Here is a 24,079-nt window from a genome sequence, read left to right on the forward strand (position 1 = left end):
TTTAACTAACTTCAGATATTCTCAATTTGTTGCTGCGTTGGCTGCGTTCTGAATTTGGTGAGGGGCGTAAAACGTAAATAGGCTACGCAAACAAACGCGCGAACGCGCGAGCGGACATTCGGCTGTTGGGGCGACATTGGTCTGCGTGTGATTCAAATTAATATTGTTTTGCTCTCTTTTTAGTGGTTGTGATTTAGTCAGTTTTGTGGCAACAGACAAGTTAGACGAAATGTCGGACAAGGAGGTTTATAACTTTATTCCCACGCGAACGGGCACCACATCTCAAAGGCTGGCGTGAGTAAACCGACGGAAAGATTTGAACATAAACACCAAGGGGTATTAACACATTTTTATTTCAGGATGAGAAAGACTACTGTACGTCCTTTCAGACTTTCTTTGCCAATGCCAAGAAACACTGTAAGTGTGCACCGTTTTTTCCTCTTTTTTTTTTTTTTTTTCTAGTTTTGAACGTTACAAGTCAAGAAGGTAGGAGAAGCTCCTCCCACAAGCGTGATGCGCCCGTTTCAAATCCTTCCGCAGTCGAAAGAAGAGTTCACTGGAAACGCTCCCTGTTCCGCTTCAATGGATTCCAACTTGTCTTCGATCCCACTTTTTAAGAAAGCGACCTTTGTAATCATCGGAGGGGGAACCGAGCCCCTGAAAGCAGCCGTTGTATGCATGGGAGGGGGAACCTAATCCCCGAAAGTCGTATTTGTTTCCATCGGAGGGGGAAAACTCTAATCTCCCTCTCGTGGCTTCCACAATGCTAAGTCAAAGTCAATAAAGCATATATGTACAAAAAGGCAAGACCCTCCTCGCGCGTTGGCTGTGACTTGACGGAAACGATGGGACGCTATTGGATGCGGAGGTGGCGGAGGCCATATACGATTCCCTTTGAGGGGCATTTGCCGCTACCTTCTTAACCTGTAACTTACTATGGCTTGGTAAGCGAAATACTGCCGCGGCAGTAGGTTTGTCCACCTGCCGTTACGACTAAAGCCCCTTCATGTTTCAAAAGTAGTGCAAGGTGCATTGATGCACGAGGCACGTGCAAGGTGCAGTCCTTGGGAAGATCATGGCGGCACAGCGCAGCACTGAGCTAGATTTCAGATGCCATGTTCTTCCCAGAACTTGCGCACGGCACCGCACATGTCTCAAGCATTTCCACAACAATGAATGGCGCCACTTTTCCCAGGATAGAGGGTCTTTAGTTACGACCAGTCTAAAAGGGTAGCAATGGCACAGCACGGAGAGGACGTCTGTGGGCGTGCAGACCAAGGAGGTGGTGCAGACTCGTGTTGACGCTTGCAGACGCATGTTGACCTTCATGAACATAGACGTGTGGATTTCTGAAAGGAGTAGGGAGGCCGCAAACTTTTTTCAAATGAAGTTTCGATGATTGATTCAAGTGGTTCGAAAGGTTTCGATTTTTCGAAATTGCTATATCGAAAATTTGACAGAAGTCGAATTTTCTAACTTGTTAAACTGAGAAGTTTGACGCTTTTCGAAATTTTGTACTTTACTCTTTCTGAAATGCAATGTTCTTCGAACTTATTACGCTAAAAAATTTGATTCTTTTTGAACATTCAAACTTATTACGCTGCAAAATGCGATGCTTGTTAACTTTCGAACCTGATAGACTAAAATATTTGATGATTTTCAAACTTATTTAGCTAGAGAATTCGAAAATATGCGAACTTTCGATTCCTAAAAAGTCAAAAGTTCGACGAACTTCAGATTTTTGGGTAAGCAGTTGTAGTTTGTCAAACCTCGAAAAACCGGCAAGCGGTTTTATTTGGATTCAATCAGTGAGGTACATTCATAATTTTTTTTTCGAATTTTTATATGTGGTGTTGCATTCCTTGCGAAAGACAATGCCGTTTATTTCAATGTTCTGGTATGCTTAGTTTTAAAAAAATTAATTCCTGAAGGAGCGAGGAAGGACGACGGATTTTTGACGATTGCCTTTGTGCCATATTTGAAGCGCGCAATAGCCGAAGCTATTTATGATAGAGATGTTAAACTTTTTAAGAATGATTAATGTATAGCCTAGGTAAGTGTCATCTTAAGATATGATTATTGCTATTCAGGATGAGTTTCAAAGAAATGCCCAAGCATGTATCTACAGGCAATTATGCCCTAAACTTGGTCATTTTTTTTGCCTAATTTGTTTTAGGTATTGCATTTAAATTAACATCACAGACAGTACATATCATTGCCATCTTCAGAATACAATATAATGTTTTTTATTGTTGAGGAATAAATTAACTCATGGAGAAAGATTTCAGATATTGTTCAAGTTCAGCTCGTCGTTAAAAAACAAAAGCCATTTTTAATTGTTTTTTTTTTTTTTTTCTCGCTTTTCCATAGAATATTGCGCCTCCGCCCATGCCTCACTAAGCACCCATGCCCACATTTGTAAGATCTGAGAAAATATGCTCAGTACATTTATTTGTAAAATTGATGACTGGACAAGCGCCCATCCCCCATTTTTCTGCGATAATCTCTCAATTTTGAGTGGACGCTTTCCCGGTATTTTACGGTACGTTCCTGGGACGTGTTTCTTTTAACCTGTGTACATTTTAGGAGGAGAAACTTGTTTCGAAGTTCTGAGCCTCTGAATATGCAAGAATACAACATTTCCGGCGGGTTTTTGATAGTTTTTTTTTTCTCTACAGCTTTTCACCATTGCATTTTTTGCTATGTTTAGTTCTTTTACCAATGGCACAGTTATATGCTAGCGTCACTCGAGCAGCGTTTGATCGGATTACTACCAGCGTGCAAGGGGGTGGGGAGGCAGTTTGCCAGATTGCTTCAAGGCTTTTCTGAGCCTCAATCCCCTGCCCGCCCCTGGCCGTTTCGAACTGGATGAGTATCGTAAAGCAGTGCATTCATGTGATCACTGCTGTGTGATGCACGTTAAAGACCCCCTGGGCTGGTGGTCACAATTACTGATCTATGGTCACTCTGCACTGGCAAATATTCAAGCATATCCGAGACACTCGTCGTCTCATTTAATTGCCTGACCAACTTCGCGCAGTCTGAATATCACACCGGAACTTTTCTAAACCTGATTTTGTGAAAATTGGTGAGGTGTGGAAACGTTATTTGAAACTGAAACTGTGGAGGAACATGAAAACCGGACATCTAATTTTGCGAATTTAGACTTGAAAGGAACTTTTAAAATTTAGCCCAAAAAGAGAATCGAAACCTTTTAACTTTTTTAACGTTATGTACAAAAAAAATTTGAAATCTTCAAATTTTTCTAACTTTGTCTATAAAAATTCTAAACGTTTGAATTTCTCAAACTTTAGATCCCCGAAAATTCGAAGTTTTTGAATTTCTCGAACCTCAAGTAAAAAAAGTATTTGAAATATTCGAACCCAAACTTTTAGAAACCGTGAAAGCTTCGAACTTTTCTAATTCGAAACTTCGTGGTGTTCGAAAGTTGCGACCCTTTCGATTTCGAACCTCGGTATACGGTTAGAAAATATCAAAATCTTTCAAATTCGGACCTCAGTTCGGTTCGAAAATATCGAAACCTTTCGAACTCAAACCTAGGGTGGCTTGCGACATCCCTAGAGGAGAGTGGATATGTTGCCGGCACAAGAACTTAGAAGAAATATCGCCGCCAGCGTCCTATCGTTGGCTGGCAGCAATCAGTTGACCTTGGTCCGTGCCGTGAGCGAGGCCACCGCAGTGTACTCTCGGGTTCAAAGGAAACCTGAACAGCAGAGCGCAAGGCCGTCATAGTTTCTGCATAGGCTTCCTACGGGAACCAGAGTTGCGCATCTGTTTTCCTCGTGCCACCGCGCTGCTATTTGTCAAGATCCGATCACGTGAAAAGCAAAATTTGAGTGACGTGCAGGAAAGCCACCGATACAGCCACTTCGCCAACGTTGCGCGCTCCTCATCGTACGGTCTTCTGAATTTGCCTCTCCCTTCCCTGATTTCAAGAAAAGAAGAAAGAGCGCGCCGCAAGCGCACGCTGCTCGCAGCAGGAGCAGGGTGCTTGTGCGTGCGTCCGTGGAACATTATTGTAGCGTCATGCTCCCACCTTACTTGTACAGATTTTGGTTTTCCTTAATATGCATTGTTGTTTTGTTGTGAACTGTATAGCAGAAACTGTGCGAATTTCGAAACAGAATAACAGGAACCAGGACGGCTGCTGACGCCTAAGGGAAGTCAATTACCTGGAAAACTTGTATGTATCAGCTCCCAGCCCTCGCCTTGTGTCCCGTTTAGTTCTTGCGTCTCGTGTGTGGATCTGGGATTGCCAAAATGCAGGTCTGTCGGCTCCCGTATTCACCAAATATTTTAAAGAAATTCAATAACTTCGTCATTGACATTTTGTAGGCAGCCATTAAATCACTCATTAAATTATCACCCAGTGTGTCAGAAGTGTGAAATAGAAGTTAAACCGGTTCGTTCGTGCACGGAAAACCTGTGGAGCTTGATTGATGTCAGTTATCAGAACCATGCCGACATCCTCGTGAAGTATTTAGAGTGCATGGCTCCTGCTAAATAGTGAAACAGCGTGGATGAGAAACTACATGTTTATTGCCAGGGAGCATTTGTGCAGACAGAAATATTGAACAACAAGGGAGCACGAATGCTGCAACCGGCAAAGGCTGACGCCTCGGGCAGCGCAAAGGCGCTGCCCGAGGCTGACGCCCTGTCTGGGCAGGCTTGCTTTCGTTGTTGTGTTTCACTAGCTCGTCTTGGTGAGGAACCAATGAATACTTTGTGAAGATGCCTTCAGCGTCTACAACGCAGCATTTGACGAGGTAGACCTTCCATCAGGCGGGATACCAAGTTCAAAGCTCGCAGCCGCTCCCACTCTGCCTCGACCACAAGACGTCCACCGATCCTCTCTGCAGAAGCCAGTGGGAGAGGGCTTTCTTCATAGCAACCCCCGGCCAGACGTTTTCTATAACGTTCATGTCTGCTGCCTGGGGTGGCCAGTCGAGCGTCACGATCCCTCTGTACAGCTAGTGAAATTCAGCTATGTACAAATGCAAGTTGGCCCAGACAGCTACGAGCTTCCTTTCATGGCTTCTGCTGAGCCAACCAAAGTATCTCTGAAGGAACTCCCAGTGCACCACCGGCGCAGCGTCAAAGCTTGGGTTGTTCTGTGCAAGGTTTAAACATATCGGAGGTGGATGCAGACCTTCGGAGCGCCCTACTCTCCAATCCGCAGTTTTATCAGTTTCAAGAGGCCACCAGGAGGCGCAGCATGTACCGACGGCCACGCGCTCCGCTGTTCGCATTTCATTTGAACTTCATAGTACGGGTGGGCCAGGTGCCAGGTGTGTTAACATTTTTCTAATGAGCTACTGTCGCTGTCGCTGTGAAGAGGCTTGAAGGGTGGGCCGCGTAGGTTAACACGTGCCCCAGTGATAGACGCACGTTTTGTCGACAGAAGCGTTTCATTGACACTTGTTACTAGATTTGTACGCTCTAGAGATTTCGTCGCACATGTATCATCGGGGGACGTTTAGCAAACCGTTAGTGTTCTGTGTACTGTACTTTCATTTCATTTTTCATTTTATTACCTTAAAGACCCCAATAGGGTTATTTACATAAGGGGTGGGGTTACACATAAAAGCATTTTTAACAGACATTCATGTCGGAAGGTGGTTGACGACAGTCTTCATGAATACGGATGGACATGTGATGGCGGCGACGTGGTGGGGAAGGTCGTTCCAGTCTGCTGCTGCTTGAGAAAAAAGGAGCCTTTGCTTTTAAGTGCACACCTCGCGGTCACAGCATCATCCAGGCGCACATTTACAAGCATGCTTCAAATGCTCTGGTACGCGGTAACAGTTTGCTAAAAGTCCCTATTGGGGTATGTATAATGCCTGCTGTTGGCACACTATCCCCCCCAAAAATATGCCTGCAGTATTAGTCGTGTGGTTGCAGTCGGCAAGTGGGAGGAAATTGCCGGCATTTTTCCGCTTGGACTACTCTGCTGGCTGCCAGCAAAATAGGCTCATTCATTTCTGAATGTGCAGCTTGGGCCTCACATTTAGAAACCCAGGCACGTCACGCTGCAGAGTTCCACTCAGCTGTGCGACGTTCTAGTGCAACACAAAGTAGGAAGGGACAGGACAGAGCTGTCTTCTCTTCTCCTTGCCATTTTGTGCCCTTCCTCTTGTGGTAGCCAATACACAAGAGCAAGGCAGTTCCCTCTCGAGGCTAAACAGAGTGTTCTTCAGTTCGTCGTCATCTCAAAGCCTTTCTTTTTGACATGGAATGGTTTGCATATCATATACAGAGTGTGCCTGAAAAAGAAGTTTTTTTCCACCACAAAAATAAACTATACATCGCTGAACGCTCATTCTCCGCCCAAATATAGTGAGTGCTAGAGGTCCAAACCGGATGGCAAAGTTTCAGCGTGAACAGATGTCTTATTCAAAAGTGATTTTCTGAAAATTTCAATGTGAAAATGGGGCCCATTTTTACCCATTTGTGGCTTCTGGTGCCATAAAGCTCCTTCTATTCGAGAGCTCTGTCAGTTGCCAATTTCTCATTAAAATTATAAGAATATCGCAACTTTTGAATACGATGTAGCTTCGGGCTGAAACTTTGGCTTCTGGTTTGGACCTCTAGCGCTACCTTTGAGTGGAGAATCGGCATTCGGCGATGCATAGTATATTCTTGCTGTGAAATTTTTTGGGGAGTCACCCTGGAAATGGCTTGCATTGATGTCACATCAACTGCCATTGCCCCGTACCACGCTGCTGTGCCCGTAGCCTCTGCAGCATACATTTCGCACCATCAAACTTGTTCTTCTCGGCAAGCATTGGCGAGAACAAATTCGATGGTGCCAAATGTATGCTGTGAAATGTAGTATGAGCACAGGAGCATGGTACAGGGCCATATGATGGTGTGCGAGGCATATATAGACCGACGCGCGGAGTGGCTCTGCTTACCAACACGGCCGGAAGGCCGCGCATGCGTGGGAGCTATGTGGGCAAAAGCGGCCCGGCTCTCCGTGTTTCCGTCATTGCATCGTGTGACGTGCACTTGTTTTTGACGTTGTAAGGACGCTTCTAGGTTTATTTGTGAGTTGTATTTCCTGACAACGTATGTCGTATGCTACGCCCGACTGTTTGAGCTCGCTACCCGAGCCTGAATGGCAGCAGTATCGAAACAAACTGCGTGGACGGCGTTGCCTTCGAGGATCCGTTCGCCGCAAACAAGGTGTGCTGGACTTCCGACGTGAAGTTGCTGCCACCGAAGTCGACGACTCACGTCGTCGTTTAGTTAGTTTTTTTTGCCAAGCCAGTTCACGGCTGACTCAGTGCAGACGTCAAGTCTCTCGAGGTGAGTCGGTTTCCGCACTGCCGGCAGGATCAGCAGACTGTGGGTCCGCGGAAGTGTATTTATTAATTGATTAAATATGCACAGCGTCTTCAAGTCATGATATGATGTTTTTCCTACCCTCATGACCACAAGGCATGACAAGCAGTAACGCTTTGTCCGTTCTGCAATCTTCGCGGTAACACAAAAGAAGTAACAGCGTTGCCAGGGACGCATTACTTTTTTCAGTAACGTATAGCTACTTATTACTTTTTCGACACAGTAGCGGGTAGCGTACTTACATTACCATTTCAAGTAATGTAGTTACGTTACTTGTTACTACTTCCCAAGTCTTAAAAAAATTACACTTAAATTGTTTTTGTGTTTTTAGGCGTCAGGCCATGTAAATTTCTAAGTTTTCTGCGTTTTTCTTTGCGTTTTTTCTCGTGAGTATTTAGGCGAGACCGTAAAAAGGACAAAGTAATTATGTTCCGTTTTTGCATGAGTATAATATTTCTTGATATATGAGCTTATGCATAGCTGTATCGTTAAAACAGTAATTTAAAAAGTCACGCAGAAGTAATGTGCATTACTTTTTATCGGTAGCGCTAATGCATTCCTTTTATTTTTAGGTAACGTAGCTCGGTTACACTTACCTTTTATTTGCAAGTAACGAGTAACATATTTCGTTATTTTTTTCTGTAACGCCTGGAACACTGCTGTTCTGTCGCCGATCCCCTTCTGCTTGGTAGCACGGGCGTAGCGAGCCTCCGACGAGTGCTTGGCCGGTGCTTTGTGCGCGAACACCGTGGGAACAAAATCCGGGTGGTCTTGATCAGACTACGGTTTCCCTGAACATCAGCAAGCCTCGAAACGGAGATTGAAATGGAAGCCGCACTTGCCTTCAAGAAACTGCTTGCCGCACAAACAGTCATTCGTGCAAGGCGACCGTTCTCTTCGATACACGAATATTACGCACCTTCTGTACCTTTCAGAGTTCGCCGGACAATTGTGGAAACTCACTCCACTAATGTTTCTGTACCTTTCGGTGCAATTAACGGCTACACAGCTTCACGGCATACTGAAATGCTATTACGCCTATGCAAAACGGGCGCGCTTTTGCCCACACCACCCAGCTTCGGCGCGATCGCAGCGCCGAAGCGCGATCGCAGCGGCGCCGCAGCTCCGTGACGTCAAGCCCGCGTGTCGGTCTATAGCTTAAAGCCCCTTGATAAAGTCCACCTTTTTCGAATATCGCTGGTTCGAGGCGTTCAGGCAGAGAACGCGCATGCACACCACCAGCAATTGCACGAGCCTCGCTTGGAAGCGTGTCATCGCACCTAGGTTGGACATTTACACCTATGTCATGACAGGTCACGGAAGTGACCTATTGGTGTCTGATTGGTGGAGGATTGCCTTCTAGTGATGCAAAACTATTGATAAATTGACTATCGATAGTGTCACAGAACTGTCAATAGTGTTGCAGAACTATCGATAGTGGACTATCAATAGTACTATTGGTAGTTTTCGGATAGTCGACTATCCATAGTACTATCTATAGTTCTTTACCATCGACAGTCAGATTTCTGGCGACTATCGATACTATTGATAGTACTATTGATAGTTTTGCATTAGCAGAGCGAACACAGTTGCCGAACCGCCGCTCACCTCTCTTCCTCCTCACTTCGCCCAAACTCCCGTCTTCATCATCACTAAAAGCTGAACCAAAGTTGGGATGGTAAGTGCTTGGGCTAGCTGGTGTCCTATTTGAAAAAATAAAGCGAAAAAAAGAGAAGAGGGAGCGACGCAAACTACTAGTGTCGCAAAACTATTGATAGTAAACTGTTGACAGTACTATCGATAGGTTTACGATAGTCGGCCTTTGATAGTTTTCTGATTGTTGATTAACGATAATTTTCTGATATTCGACTATCGATAGTTTTTCTATAGTCGACTATTGATAGTTTTTTTACTATCGATAGCTTTGCACCACTTTTGCCTCCGCCGATCAGATGCCGATAAGTCCCTTCGGTGTTTTTTTAAGATGTACCTGTAAATGTCCAACCTAGCCCTCGTGGTTGTTCATGAATCTATGGAATGCAAACATGTTTTCATGTCGGAACCTTCGGAACCATGGTGTTAGAAAAGGTGTATTCGGGCTTCATGTTTCTTATTAGTACTGCCAACAAATTGTTGTGCAAACAAAACATGTTTTCGTGGACAACTTTTTCTTGACACTAACATTTCATCGACACTCATTACGCGAATCGCACTCCAAGGGACTTTTACATACTCCGGGTAAGTGCATTTACAGGAGTGGAACGGCTGCGCCATTTGCGCCATTTTGCACCGGACGCATTTGTTTGCACCATCCTGCGCCTTGTTGCAAAAACTGCGCCACAGCCAATACCTTGCGCCATTATGCATCAAATCGCAAAGCGTGCGCCAAAAAAATTGTATTTTGCTTTGGTTTCGGTTTCCATCAAGTCGATTGCTAACAATGAGCGTGTTTAGCTTGGTCGGCCTTGTAATCCTTCGTTCTGTTTATTCTCCCTGTGTATCTCAAGTCGGAAGCACGCGAAAAAACTCTGATTCTAAGCGCTACACCAGCTGCGACTGGATTGTTATTCTTCAACCATAAGCGGTCAAGCAAGTCGGCCGAGGTGAGGTCGAGTCGTTAAGCGTCAGATTGCCTGAGGCTCTGTGGCACAGGATCCGGACGTCATCCAGTTGAAAGAAAATGAACAAAATATTCCTTTTAGTACTTCATCGTTAGAAGTTGGAACCGCATTCTCGCACAATAAATCCTGATATGATAGAACTGAAACGCGGTTTGATCCGAAACCTTGCCGGCCAGCAGCTCTTACGCGAGCGGTTGATTTGCTCGGCATACTTTAACCTTGCTCCTGCTTATCGCTTAAAATACGATAACTTAATAATCGTAGTCTGGTGCTTTGATATCGAGTTGCACAATAGGATAAACTCAAAATTTGTTGCCCTGTTCCTCCGTGCAACTGCACGTCCGTTGCTTCCGCACGTCACGTGGTTCGCACATAAAATTACTATGTCGAGCACGTGTGGGCTGTGCGATAAGCAGTGCCGGTTTGCATCTGAAAGCCACTCAGAAAATATCAGGGACGCTATCTTCAGAAACATAGGGTACTTGCTTTTAGGGGCGAAGCTCCTTAGGGGCTAGCCATGTCCGTATGTCCGCCCGCCGTCGGGTGCACGTGCTCCTGCTCGTGAGCTCACGCGCTCAAGTGCTCGCGAGCACGTGAGCACGTGCTCCCGTGCTTGTGTAGGGCAAAAAAACAAAACAACCGCATCTCCACGGGGTGAATGATGTTGATTGGGGCGAAGCTCTGGTGGTGCTTGTCTGCGTAGACGGTGAGCCGCAGCATGCCGAGCCTTTTTGTTCGTTTTCATCCATGTCAGAAAGAGAAGGTGTGGTATGGAACGTGGTTATATACGCATTTGAGCATTTGATGGCAGCGTGACATGGATGAAAACGAACAAAAGGCTCGGCTTGCTGCGGCTCAGCGGCTACGCAGACAAGCACCACCAGAGCTTTGCCCCAATCAACATCATTCACCACGTGGAGATACGTTTTTTTTTTATTCTCATTAAGGCTTACAAAGTTTCAAGTTTTCGCATCTGTTACATTGTTATCCCATCTACCTAGGTCCTTAACCACTCATGCTCATCTGTACTGCTAAGCACAATTGAAATGGCTCCCGTGCTTGTCTAAGACACAAGCTGAAGTGCAATGAAAACTGATCTGAGCTGCTCTTAGCCTGCTTCAGAACATAGTTTTAGCTGCTCCCAACCTGCTACAAAACAGCTTTTTTAGCTGCTCCCGTGGCTGCTCCCAAGTAAATTTCATGAGTTCCACCCCTGATTTATTTCATCCGCAACCGGAAAAAACTTTAGGAAGTGCTTTTCATTGCCACCATGCTTGGATGGTTTACGTGCAGCGTCTTCAAGGCTTGCTTGCGCACTGCTTGTAGTATAACACATACTCCTCAAGTTACGCAACCATTTTGTGTTGCCAACTCAAGTTTCTGACGCTTGTACGGCGTGAACTCGTCTTCTGTCTACTTGGCCATTGTGCCGTCTTGCAGTCCCTTGCGCAATTGCAACAGAACCGGGCTATCTCAAGTGAGACTTGCTATTGTTGAGCTGTGAGGGGTGGACTCTCCATGGCTTCTAGCAAGATTACATCACCTGGTGGTGCCGGTTCGTCCTTTCTGTCTGGCAGAGGAAGCTGGCTGAACGCGTCTGCATTCTGTTAATACTTGCCTTGCCGATAGCACAAATCGCTAAAGCACAACGGAAGGGAATATGCACACGCTGTAGGCTGGGCATGAGGTCACTCTCGTTCTGTCAGTGCAGTGATTATAGGTGGGCTTTCTTGGTGACTATTTTTCCCTCTTCATACTCTTAGCAGTCTTGTGCATCTGATGCAACGCTTCTCTCCCCATGTGTAGGAAGATGCAGAGCCACCACCAGGTACGCTGCACAGGGCCAACAGATCCACATCAAAGAGGTCCCTGACGTTTGCCAGCTCGAGAAAAGCGAGCCCAGTCTCTTCGCCTGCCGACGCCTCTCAAATGGGTTTGCGTCCCGCTGTCAGCAGTCGAGATGATGAAGCGTCTCCCGAGGAGCTCGCAGCCGCAGCTGCTTCAGCCGCCGGCTCTCATCACACCGCATCGCTCGAGAAAAGTCCATCTTCGGCGGCTTCCAAAATTCCCAAGATCCGCTCGCCTCGTAGCCGAGCGAGTCGTTCCGACGGTGGTACCGATCCAAAGGGGTCCTGGGAAGGGAGTCGGCCATCAAAGAGGAGGCAGCTCACGTTAGAGTTGCCCTCGCCCATATCTCCACCCGCGGGCAAGTCAGGTCCCGCTGCCGCGAGGCAGGCGGCGCTCATGTCAAGCACTCCCCTACCAGGCACCGTTCCTGGCATTTCAAGAGGGGCCACACTTCGGTCTCCCCGCAAGGTCTTTTTCCGGGAAGAAGACGTTTTCTCGGAAAACAACGTCTTCCCGTTGTTTTCTGCGTTTGTTCCCATGAGGCACCGTAGAGACTTGCAGGCAGGGTCGTCCCGGAGTCATGGATCCCACTCCCCGGCTCTGAGAGAAGACCAGCCCGAGGAGCCCATTCCGGCCGGAGGGGAAGCTGACCAGGTATTGGCTTTTTACAATTGAGAACGGCATGCTCTTTCGTAGTTTGTTTTCGAGCCGAAGCGTCGCGTGCGGGCACGTTGCCCTGAGCCGTGGCACCTGGAATGAGTCTTCAGACCGGTGTGTTTAACGTCCCCTCCCACCCACGCATTACAAGTTGTCCCAAAGTGGCAACGGACGATGTCGTAGAAGCCGGCGTGTCTTGTTGTCCGCTGTCGTGGTACTAGGACGTGGTGCTAGGAGTCCCGAAACTGATCAAACTCGAATGTCACTGTTGTCGCGGAGTCTCGACTCCTGGCTGCCGAAGCTTCCGTGGTCTGTCAAGCAAGCTTGGACGTAGGAGGCTTCTGTAGGCGACGTGACGCCACCTGAGGTGAAGCCAGAAGTATGAAGGGCACTCCCCCAACAACGACTATAGCCCCGAGGGTGACGGCTGTTGGCGCCAAGTCAGCCCCCCTTTTCGTCCAATAGCATCTCTTGATTTTGGTCGTCGTCGTAGGCGTGTCCCTCCACACTTCTGGCTTCACCTTTGGTGGTGTCATGTTGCCTCCAGAAGCTTCCTACCTCCATGCAAGCCGGAGGGGGACTGCAGCAAAGCGGGCGTTTGCCAGATCTACCACCGCTGCACCGGGATCGTGGCTGGCAACAGCGTGACACTTCAGCGACGTCGCCGTGCAGAAATGGAGGAACCACTTTTTAAGACAGGGCAAAGGCACTGGTCAAAGACCCGTTACGAGCACCTTGCCCGAACCATGCTTACACCGCACGGGTGTGCTTGCTTTGCTAGGACGCCGAAAATGCCTGAAGTTTGCTTTTGTGGCTTCTGCTACCCACGCGCTTAAAGTGAAACGAAGTCCAGCTTAATGTCGACTTGGCGCCGATTTTCCCTGTTTGCTAATCAGTTTTGCCACTTAGGGTGACTAAAGTCCCTTGATGCATTTTCGTTTGTCTTTCAAGTAGCGTCAGATGCGTCGGTGCATGAGACCCGTGTCTCGAGCGGCCCTTGGAAGCAAATGGCGGCGGAGCACCCGCTCGTGGCACATGTCTTGCGCATTTCCACGACAGTGGTAGGCGTACTTGTAAGCGCGAGTTTTATCAAGGGACTTTAGGGGTGACAGCTTGCTACGTGTGCTTCCACCGCACTTGCAATCACGTTGCTTCTTTTGGAGCTACCAGTTCTTACAGAAATCTTTTGCTGTCAACGCTGATCTGGTTACAGAAAAACGAGACTGTTGGGGCTTTTGGGGTTTTATTTGCGTGCAAACATTTTGAATGCTCGTCGTTTTTGGGCTAGAACCACTTGCATATTTGGAATCATTCTGCAGGATGTTTCCGGTTGAAGTAGGTAGAATCTGGCAGTCTAGGAAAGAATTGTTTCTGGAAGGTGTAGTAGATTGTTTGTTGACTTGTCACATAAACCCCAATGCTCAATTTGTTATGCTTCCTCCAGTTTAGTTTCATTACATTTCTTTTGCTCCAACTGCTTTGAAATTATTTTGTTGCTGAAATAATGCTTTCCTCATTTCAGGGAAATGGGGCTGCGGGTGCTGTCGAGAAAGGTACTACCACTAAACGAGTCTACACTTTTCTCCTAAAGTGTCTGAAGTTGTCTATGCATGCTTTTAGACTGGGGTGTTGTTGTTTTTTTCTTGTTTAGCAGGAATTGAGCGTGAAAAATTATGTTCAAGCATGTAAGATTCACCCCTCAATTTTTTTTTTTTTTTATCTTCTCTGTATGTAAACAGCAATAGTATTGCATTTCTTTTTTTGACTCCAGTGGCCTAGTGCAATCGACTACAGATCATTCTATAATTGCCTTTTTTCCTGCTTCATTGACAAAAATAGTTGGAGGTGGGTGCACGGCTATGAAGGAAATCTGCCTTGAGCCTTCCTGTAATCAAGTTTTATTTTCGTGCGCTCATTGACTGAACACAACTCTTTGGCCCAACCCCTTTGTTTTAGCCCAAATGTTGCAAAGCCAGGCATTGACCCAGTCCAGGCATAGCTTTGCTAGCCAATCACCTTTGCCTATGAAACAAATGATGATGCACAGAATGTCCTTGCACGTCATTCGTGAGATCATGCAACCAACCATCGTTATTCGTAGATCACTGGAACTATCTACGGTACCCGTACTCTGTAGGAAAGTAGACAGCGAGCCTCATTAGCAGCGTGCCATTATTTTAGCGCATATATCTAGACGTCTGAGAAAATTGTGTGTCCGTCGAGAGTTTCCTACCTTCGATGTTTCGGCGCAAACAGCAGGTGAACTCGCTTGCCGGAAAGGCCTGCAGTCCAGTTATGAGTGAGCTGAAATGCAACTATTTCCGTGCAGATTCAGCAGCTGAGAGCGAATCCCAGGAAGGCGAAGCCAGGACGGACGTCGTCATTAACGACTCGGGTCTTGGCCTGGGCCTCACAATCCTGCGGGACACCTTTGCCGACAAAATGTGGGTGGTCTTGCCAGTTTGGCTCGTCGTGACGAGGTTTACAATACACCTTTTTCGCACAATGAGCGTCGCGTGGCTGTTTGTCCTCCAACTACAAATTAAGGGGCTGCCCAGCAGGACTCCGCTCGGCAAAACACATTGGCATTGTGCCTTCGTATCGGTTTTCGTTGCTTTTTATGCCCCATGCTGTCAATGCCAAATCTATGAAATGTGCGGAAAGTGGGTGCCAACAGTGTTGTTCATGAAGGGACGGTTCTCTCCAAGAATAGAGACAGCGGGAAGCAAGGCTGGGGAGAGAGGGTGTGCGCTTCACAGAAACTTACTGGAAAAAAAATACATTTGCATAATTGAACTTTTTTTTTTGTATTTTATGGTTGAGGTTGTGATTATTGTTGTAAATAACTTGAGCATTCCTGTTGGAGAATACGAAGGCCCCATAGGCCACGCTGCAGTGCAAATTGAGGCGGTTTTGCGTTGATTAAATGGGATGTATGGGGAGAGTGTGCGGGAAGAGTGTTCTAATCGCACCACGTAATAGCGTGCCAGGAAAGGAGAACTGTCTATACTCCGTTTCACCTTCCGTCCGAGCACAGCGGACGCTAGGAGCCATCCCAGCCAATGCGGCGTTGAGGGAGTGTCATGCGACCTTGAGCTCCCTGTGTCGCCCCGCCCCACCGGCAGGTCACGCGCCTTTCTCCCGGCGCTGGATCGGCTGGGATGGCTCGTGGCGTCCACTGCGCTCGGACTGAAGGTGAAACGGAGTATGGTGGCAATTCATTGTTCTGGGCAATGTTTTATTTTTGCCTATCTTATCAAGGGCATCACACTCGTGCTTTTCCATGTGCTAGTTCCGCATTTTCGGAGTCTATTCTTACCGCAACCTCAAGTTTTCCATAGCTTTATTTGTGGCGTGTAGAATTCAAATTAATGGGGCTTTGAGTTATAAGAAAATCACCTTGGAAACATTCTATTACGTGGTCGGCATTTCCATCGCCAGTTGAAAAATTCGTGGCGGGTTCCCAAACTCGGAATTCTTTGGATAAATCTAAGTCCACGATATCTTTACCGGAAAATGCTTTTCGGATTGTGGCCCATTTACTTTAAATGCGGAACTAGACTTATAAGTGGGGACCCGCATTTTGGGATAAATCTAAAAAAAATCTGAAAAGCACTCGCAGGTAAAATTTTCGTCAATTCTGATTTATTAAAAATAACTGAATTTCGAGGTCACGATTGCCAAATAAAAAGCAAAAGTGATGGTATTTTCAAACAAATTGCATGAGAGCACGGGGTTGGTGGCCTGAAAGGACACATGCAAAGGAAAAAAAGATTTTTTTTAAACAGCTTAGATGGAAGAAGGATCTCATAAGACAATTTTACAACAAAGAAAAGAAATTTTAGAGCTATAATTACGGCACTATATAAATCTGTAGTTGGCGCCCGCAGGCGCCGCGGAAAATTGGCCCTTATTTATCACGTGGTGCTTGCGCTCTTTCGGAAGCTTCCTATGGCCTCTAAAAGTAACTTATTCATCTTTGTTTGAAGTATAACAAAGAAACTATGATTAATAAGTAACTTTTAGAGCCCAAAGGAAACTCCTGAAAAAGCGCTAGCAGACGTGATAGACCTGTGCGATGACGGTGGTGGCGCCCCGAAGCAGACGAACTTGTGCAGAGGCGGCGACGGCGGTGTGGAGAAACGCGTTGAAGCTGCGTCTCGCAACGCTCGGCGTGTGGAGGCGGCATGACTTTGCTGCGGCGGCGACCCAGCGCGGCGGCGCGCGGGCCTACCACGTGACCAGCAACGGCTCCCGCGGCGCCAACTAAAAATTTTTTTTGCGCCGTGAATATAACTAAATTTTTTTTTCTTCGTTGTAAATTTGTTTTATAATATTCTTTTTCCATCTAGCCTGTTTAAAAAAAAATGTTTTTTCCTTTGCATGTGTCCTTTTAGGGGAGTTGCTGAATGTTCCCACAGGACCAAAACTCCCAGGCTCGATGGCACCAAGATGGCGGCTCAATCTTTTTGTTCTTCTTTTTTACTGTGGTCCATGAGCACTTTGAAAGCATGTAATTTCGTAAAAACAAACGGAAAAGGCTCTTTTTATAGAAACTTTTATCATAGATTAGTGCAAAATAACTGGAGCATGATGTTTTCATCAAATTTTAGTTTGTGAGGTTTTTTTTGGCACAATTAATATTGTTTTCATGCATCCATGTCTCACCGGTGATTTCAGGTAGTGCGTCCCGACCTGGGCGCATACTAACTTCGGTGGTAATTTGCGGCACGTTCGCTTAGGAGACGAGAGGTTGGCATCCCCGAAACCCCTTCTACCGTACATGTTTTGGTGCCAAAATGGCCGATTAAAGCTAAAAATAGAACAGGCACAGCGGACGCTATCGAATTCAATACTCTGGAAACATCACTGCTCCAAAGTAGTGTGACGTCACTGCTCCAAACAAACCATTGCTAGGGGCGTTGTAATCGACTAATACATGGGACTGGATTCTGCTCTGAAACAATCAATGGTCAAAAATCGGACATAGAATTTAAAGGTATAAAAATAAGAAACATTAAGCCTAGATTTCACACTTATCACGACAGAGGTTTGCCGAGAATTGGCTGTTTCTGAAATATTTGCGACGACAACTCCTTTGCATTCGTCGAACGCTTTCGAATGCGAGAGCCAGATGCCAGCATTCCACGTTCTAACGCTTTCGATGAGTGCAGTGGAAACAAAGGCAGCTTTTGTCTTCACTACTCTTATCGAAAGTGTTAGAATGCGGAATGCCGGTGTGTGGCATTTGGCTCTCTCATTCAAACGCGTTTGACAAGTGCAGTGGAGACATTTAGCTGGCTTTAGGTCTACCCACTAATCATTCCAATCAGAGCTCGGTCCTCTGACGTCCCCCCCCCCCCCCCTTGCTTTCCTCTCCTCCTCTACCTCAGTTTCTTGTGCAGCTGCAAGACACCATTCGATACACGAGCTCTTATGAATTTAGTGTGTACTATATTACTCAAAACTTTGGAGAATTTTGATTCTAGACAACTCCGGCAAACCCCAAATTTTCAGCGAAAAACAAACTCCGAAAAACACCCTCTGAAATTAAAAGGAAGTAAACTCCAATAACACGGAACCCTACTTCTAAGGCTAGTATGCTGGGTGCGACGACCAGTATGGAGGTGTAGCCTAAAACCCATAGGGTAGTTCTTTGAGCATTACAGGGATCTGCTGGGTCTAGGTTGTGCAGGCAGTCGTCAGGCGGTTGTAGTGAGTATGCAAAATTCTAGGAACTCGAGCTGATAAGACCGGGGGGATCTCTGGCTATCATGCAAAAGTATGTTCCCCTCCAGTGTGCTTTTCCGTGCAGACATGCGCAAATAACCCTGGCCACCTCACCAAGGCCTGGGCCGCTAAAATTTTGCTCTCGGCAAGAAAATCTGTCATGAAGTTTAAAACCAGAGACTGTGCGGTCTGCACAATTTCTGACCCCTGCAATTGGCCAGTGTGCAGGTCAATCACAGCGGTCTTCGCGACTTTCTTGCCGAGCGTCCAGCTTGGAGCCCCTTGTTTGCTACCATATTCCGCTTCACCTCACAATAGGCTGCAGAGGACACCATGAGCCATCGAAGATAATTCAGTGCTGTGCAAGTATCATGTGATGCATTTGCACTAGTGGATTGGCTAAGGTGCTTTGCAGCGTATGCTGCATTTCTTTGTAAAGTGAAACAAAGTGTAGTGATGATTTTAGGTCTCTCGACCTCTTACAATTGGATCGGAGAATTTTTGCCAAGGCAATCGGAGAGAGCCCTGAAAACTCTGGTTATTTGACAGAAACACCCGGGAGCATTGGAAAGATTGCCTTTATGGGGCTATATTGTTACACATAAAAGAGGATAGACTAGCATAAAACTGAAAATAAAGGCTCATTTGGCGAACTTGTGCCAGAAACAGGAGAAGGAATGTAGCGGCAAGTGTCGGCGTGACAGCGGACTTGCGCGAGAGTGCTGGAGTCTCCGATTGAGTCGGCAAGGCTGCGATCTATTACCCTCATTATCTGGAATATTCGTCCTAGGATGTTTGAGAGCGAGCTAGGGCTGCAACCATATGATATACAGCTGATCTATCACACCGCATGCTGCGCAGCAGGCAAGTTTTACAAAGCGGAGCCAATCAGCAGGGTGTCTAGCGACCGGGAAAACAGGGAATCGTCAGGGAAATTTTAATTACCGGGAAAAATCGTGGAATTGTCAGCGATATTGTCAAAAGACGAGTCCAGTCGGGGAAAATGAGCCGGAAACGCCATCAAGTGCCCTGAGCAAAAACTTGAGGACTTGGGGGCAGAAAAGTAGGCAATAAATTCTGCTTAGAGCGGAGCGCCGGCTCTGCTCACCCGATATAGACCGTGCTACCAGCTGCAAAGAGAACAGCCGACAAATCCAGTCCAAGCCTTGGATTGGATTGAAGGCATGACACTAGGCTAGATCCTGTTGGAGATACTAGATTTAGTAACAGATAGGGAAGCCGCAGACCCCAATCCAAGCCTTAAGCCAAAAGTATCCGAAATTACAGCTCTCAGCTAAATCACAGGGCGATGCCAAAAGCTTAATCATCGTAAGAACTTCTAGACATGTCATTGTCGTCCGAAACTTTGTCGGCTTGGCTGACATCCTTTCAAATTCGCAACAATACCTCACTGATACCGTTGTAAAATGACGACAAGAAGAAACGAAAGAAGGTGGAGACGGGCAAAACGACGAAAGACCAAATACAAAGACGCGAGTAACGCTGGCAACGCCGCAAGCCGCCGCAAACAACAAACAAAAGTAACCTCCATTTGTTTGTTTTTTTGTTGTTTTTTTTTGCACTTTTTCAAGGGAGAGGGATGGAGGTCAAAGTGCATGGCGCTTAGCGTTCCTCTCCCTCCCCTTCCCCCTTGCCGAGCAAGGGGAATGCTATAGGCGCCATGGCGAAACTCAACGCCCGAGGGATGTGCACGAGAGCCCCGCAGGCTCAGCTGCTGCCGTTTCGGTTTTTTTCGTGCACCAAAAGCTTTTTGGAACAAGAAGCGGCGCGGCTCCACGGTGAAGCCGACTTGGTGACTCGACGGCTTAATGCCCCCAGTAGGGTCGCAAAATTTGATCCCGAATGTAGGTCTAAATTCTTTAATCACAATTCTAGGTCAACCCTTAATTTTTGACAACATTTCCGAAAAAAAAAAAAAAAAAAAAGTTGACTTATATTTGAATGTATACGGTACTTACAAAGTAAAGTGTTTCAGGGAGCGCCACAGTCTTTCATGATGCCCTTTCATTCCCCTATATAGTGATTTTTTAACTGGTATGCATTGCCCAGGGCCCAGAGATAATCAGGGGTGCATGGCCAATTTTCAAAAACAGCGGCGAATATTTTATAAAGTCAAGTGGCCACAGAGTAGTTATTTTCAGGAATGGAGCCAAATTCAGAAGTCCTTCTTCTGAATTTGGCGCCCCTTGCACTGGAATGTTACACTCGAGGGGGCTAAATGTAATAGGAGAGAGCATAACGTTAGCCCTGTAGCTTCCGCAAGCAATCCTCTCATAAAGGAGTGTTCTCTCCTTAATGCAAAAAACAGTGAGTGTGCAAGCGCACTGGTGATAATTAATCATAATGTGACACCTGAGATTGGAGTGCAAAAAAATTCATGAACTTTTAAATAGAAGGAAAAAACAAAAGAGAATGTCTCAAAACATTGTGACGTTTTCCTTTGTTGTCTTTTTCTTCAACTTGAAAATTTAATTGTTTCGCACCACAGTCTCAGGTGCTACATTATGATTAATTTCGCTTTCCTAATATTTTAAACCTCCTCGCTTGCGCTGACCGACCGAGAAGTAGCGAGAGTTCAGAAAGCTATGGGAAAGCCGCTACCAGAACAAATGGAGTGATGCGTCGTCTGCTCACGTTTCTGGTAAGAGTAGAATATCCCTCCCAGTTTCGCTTCAGAGTTGACAAAGCATCATTTTGTGATACAAATTGAGCAAAACCAAATTTTACGATTGTACTTTGAAGTCTAGGAATTGTACTTTCCTCAGAAAGTACCAGAAAAAAATATGTTAAGTAAAGTACAAGTATACATACTCGGAGGATGTACTTCAAATAAAGTACAAGTTTCCAAAACCTACTTGAAGTAGTACTTTAAGTATAATGTACTTAAAGTACCTCTCAACACTGCCGTGGAGGCATTGAGATTGAGAGCAGTACACTGACAGTCTTAGCTTTTCTTGTTGACTCATGCCCGGGGTGAAACGACGTAATCTCGGCAAACGCACTGGGTGGCAATCGCACTGGTAAAGAGCGATTTTGGAAAAATCATCTTTATATAGTCCATGCAGCACACCATATCAACTTTCAAACACGTATATAGTCTTCTGACCATATTCCGGAAAATGCAGCAGTTATTCTTTTGTGCAAGAGAGAACAAAAACTAGCTTCTCCACAGGCAGTTTCGGTATTTGCTGGTTGCATACACACTACTTCATATGGTTTCAGTTGTTACTGTTCATTCTGTGTTTTTACTATCATTAGCATCCACTCTCTTACAGCGGCAGCTGTTACGGGCTCTTCCCACAAATGGAAATGACAATCGATGATGATGATGTAGTAGCTAATGTTGTAGTTGGCGATGTCGGGCGTCCTCCGTCGCTGTTGAGAAATTCTTAAAAGATTGCCCGCCCGCCGCTGCCCACGGGAATCGAACCTGGGTCTGCCACGTGCGAAGCAGAGACATTACCACTGAGCTACGCCACAGAGTGAACAAGCCGCTTCAAACTTGGGGAATTTTATGTATCCGATTCCCACTGCACACGTTCTCTGGAAAAATAAAAATAGCCGATAACAAGATGCCATTGTAGTACTGTCAATGCCAAAAGCTCTCGCCACGAGACACGCTTTCACGCACTTCGGATCAAACTGGAAACAAAGGTGTTCGGAACAACATGCTCCGATGTCTAGTATTTTGTTCCAAACGCTTTTGTTCGACACCGATACCCAACGAATTTGCCGTGACTTTTCGCAGCTATCTCTGTGACTTTACTGTAGATTGATGCAGGAGTGCTATATTTTTTCTGCATACCTTAGGTACTACTCATATTCATTCTCTTTGTTACAGTGCACAGGCAAAATCTGAAGCCGCAAAGGAAGTCCTGCGCAGCTTCCAGGCCCGTGCAGAAGGCGACATAATCAAATACGTAAGTGGGTGTAGTTTGATGTAACAATTGCACATGACTTACTGTGTCCTCTTCCTCTTTCTTACTCAGCTCGATGACATTCGGGGATATCGTGCGGCCGTAGTAGAGATACACAAGGTAAGATGCAGTCCCCCACTAAAGGAGCTTCCCTTACCATTTCATATACCGTAAAATACCGGGCAGGTGCCCACTCCCAAGTCAGAAATAATTGCGAGGGTAGGGGGGTTGGGCGCTTGTCGGGTCATCAATTTTGCATATAAATGTACTGCACATATTTCCTCAGATCTTACAAATTTGGGAATGGGCGCTTAATGTGGAATGGGTGGACACGCGATATTCTACGGTAAATATTTTTTTTTCTTTTTTTTTCACAATACATAGAAGGGTGTTTTTTCTTAGGCTTGACAGATTTCTTTAAATAAAAAGCAGTGAAAGCTACACTAATGCTGTTTGTACAGGGGGCAGTGGCATCACTAGGGCCAGCAGCACCCGGGGTGGTGTCCCGGGTGCCACTGGTATCAAAAACGATCCTATTCCCTTCTTCCATTAAGCATTCGTTCTACCATGAATGCGTAGAACTGCAGCGGGTACATTATAAATATACAATAACTAGATGTAAAATGTAATGATGCCATTACCCCGGTTCCTTCTAAAAGAAACGGCGTTCTGTACACCACAGATTGGAGGGCATCGGCTGCCAAAGCAGACAGTGACAAAATTGTCTGCCTATTTTGTTCCAAACCTCAACTCACTCATTGTTATTTCTTTTTTTTAAATGTTTCTTCACCAGGAAAAGCGAAAGTTGGTGAGACTCCGCAAAGCTCGCAAGGCTATTGAAGACGACATTGCTGAGTGAGTTCGAGGCCTGCTCAATTGAAGGAAGAAGGTCTCATCCGATCTTGTTTTTTTTTTCAGTTACGTAGCAGAGCACAACCTCGATGTTGATCCCTACAGCTTGGGGCTTGGCGAACTCTAGAGGTCTAGTCTCTGCAGACATCTGCCATTAATATTCCTTTTTTTTTATTATTTATTTTGACGCCTTAATAAAGACTTGTCAGTTACCTGCAGTGTTCGACTGTTTTTTTACTGCTCTGGCGAATTGAATACATGTTCAGCCGCGGGAAATTAACTGGAAGGGATGCTGAACCGAAATTGTAAGCTCGCAAAACAATGCCAGAGCGATAGCCGGGGAAGCTGCAAAACCGAAAATCATCACTCGTACGGCGACATCGCTGTTGGCCATATGTTTGGAAAAGTGCGCAACAACACTGCCGACGAGACGCGACGTTGCCGATTCTCGTTCCCTCTCCGCTTCGCTTTGTTCTCTCGAGCAGGGGAACCAAGGCGAGGAGGAGGGAAGCGGGGACACTTCCCCTCATTCTCACCTGTTCAGAGAATCGTGACGTCGCATTCCTCGCTTGATTGCACTTTTCTTTTCCCAATATACGCCGATCTGTTTGAGATATCGATGTACGAGTGATGTTTCGGAGTTCGCAGCGTCCTGTTCAACACTTCTACGGCCTTATTTTGCAAAATTCATATTTTGGTTCAGCATCCCTTTAAGGGGGAATGCTACCTGGGAATGTCAACTTCTGAACCGCTCACTCAATCAGCATGATATTTTCAGGTGGTGCTTGTAGCCATATAGAAGAAGGGCATGCAAAGTTTCAGCCCTGTGAACCAATATGAGGTACTATACCCCCAGAACAAAGTAAAGCATAGCTTTGCATGGAATCTTCCCAGTGAATCCATCGTGAAATGGTGTTGATAACTACATATTGTTCTGGTGGAATGCATACCGGAATACTTGTTGCCGGTTGCTGCGAGAAGAAATTTTAAAAAATATGCAATTTCCAAATAAAACTTTTACGATTTTTTTTATTTACCAAATTTAGCAAATTAAGATTCTTCATAATA

At 45.9% G+C, this 24,079-nt stretch overlaps 1 protein-coding gene across 3 annotated transcripts; it reads left to right on the forward strand.

Annotated features, from left to right (window-relative positions):
- Positions 1–34: 34 nt before the first annotated feature.
- Positions 35–23,223, forward strand: LOC8040543 (G protein-regulated inducer of neurite outgrowth 1). 3 transcript variants are annotated; one of them, XM_029976708.4, is made up of 10 exons: positions 64–294; positions 360–417; positions 11,793–12,313; positions 12,383–12,488; positions 14,014–14,044; positions 14,821–14,935; positions 22,084–22,162; positions 22,232–22,279; positions 22,953–23,014; positions 23,078–23,223. In XM_029976708.4, exons 1-10 carry the CDS (start codon positions 230–232, stop codon positions 23,136–23,138), a joined length of 1,146 nt encoding a protein of 381 aa, XP_029832568.3. In that variant the 5' UTR covers positions 64–229; the 3' UTR covers positions 23,139–23,223. The 3 variants fall into 3 exon arrangements, with proteins under 3 accessions (XP_040360219.2, XP_029832568.3, XP_040075646.2); XM_040219712.3 differs by having other exon boundaries at positions 11,793–12,310; positions 12,380–12,488; XM_040504285.2 differs by having other exon boundaries at positions 35–294; positions 11,793–12,488.
- The last annotated feature ends 856 nt before the right edge of the window (positions 23,224–24,079 follow it).

The sequence above is a fragment of the Ixodes scapularis genome, unplaced genomic scaffold (assembly GCF_016920785.2).
Source record: "Ixodes scapularis isolate PalLabHiFi unplaced genomic scaffold, ASM1692078v2 PGA_scaffold3__209_contigs__length_174095766, whole genome shotgun sequence".
Lineage (NCBI taxonomy): Eukaryota > Metazoa > Arthropoda > Arachnida > Ixodida > Ixodidae > Ixodes > Ixodes scapularis.

Excerpts from the sequence above, each read along its gene's own strand:
- LOC8040543 (XM_040504285.2), top strand. The coding sequence starts at position 230 with ATGTCGGACAAGGAGGTTTATAACTTTATTCCCACGCGAACGGGCACC. Across the intron at positions 14,045-14,820 it reads TGCGGGTGCTGTCGAGAAAG|ATTCAGCAGCTGAGAGCGAA; the intron begins GTACTACCACTA and ends ATTTCCGTGCAG. Across the intron at positions 22,163-22,231 it reads AAGGCGACATAATCAAATAC|CTCGATGACATTCGGGGATA; the intron begins GTAAGTGGGTGT and ends TTTCTTACTCAG.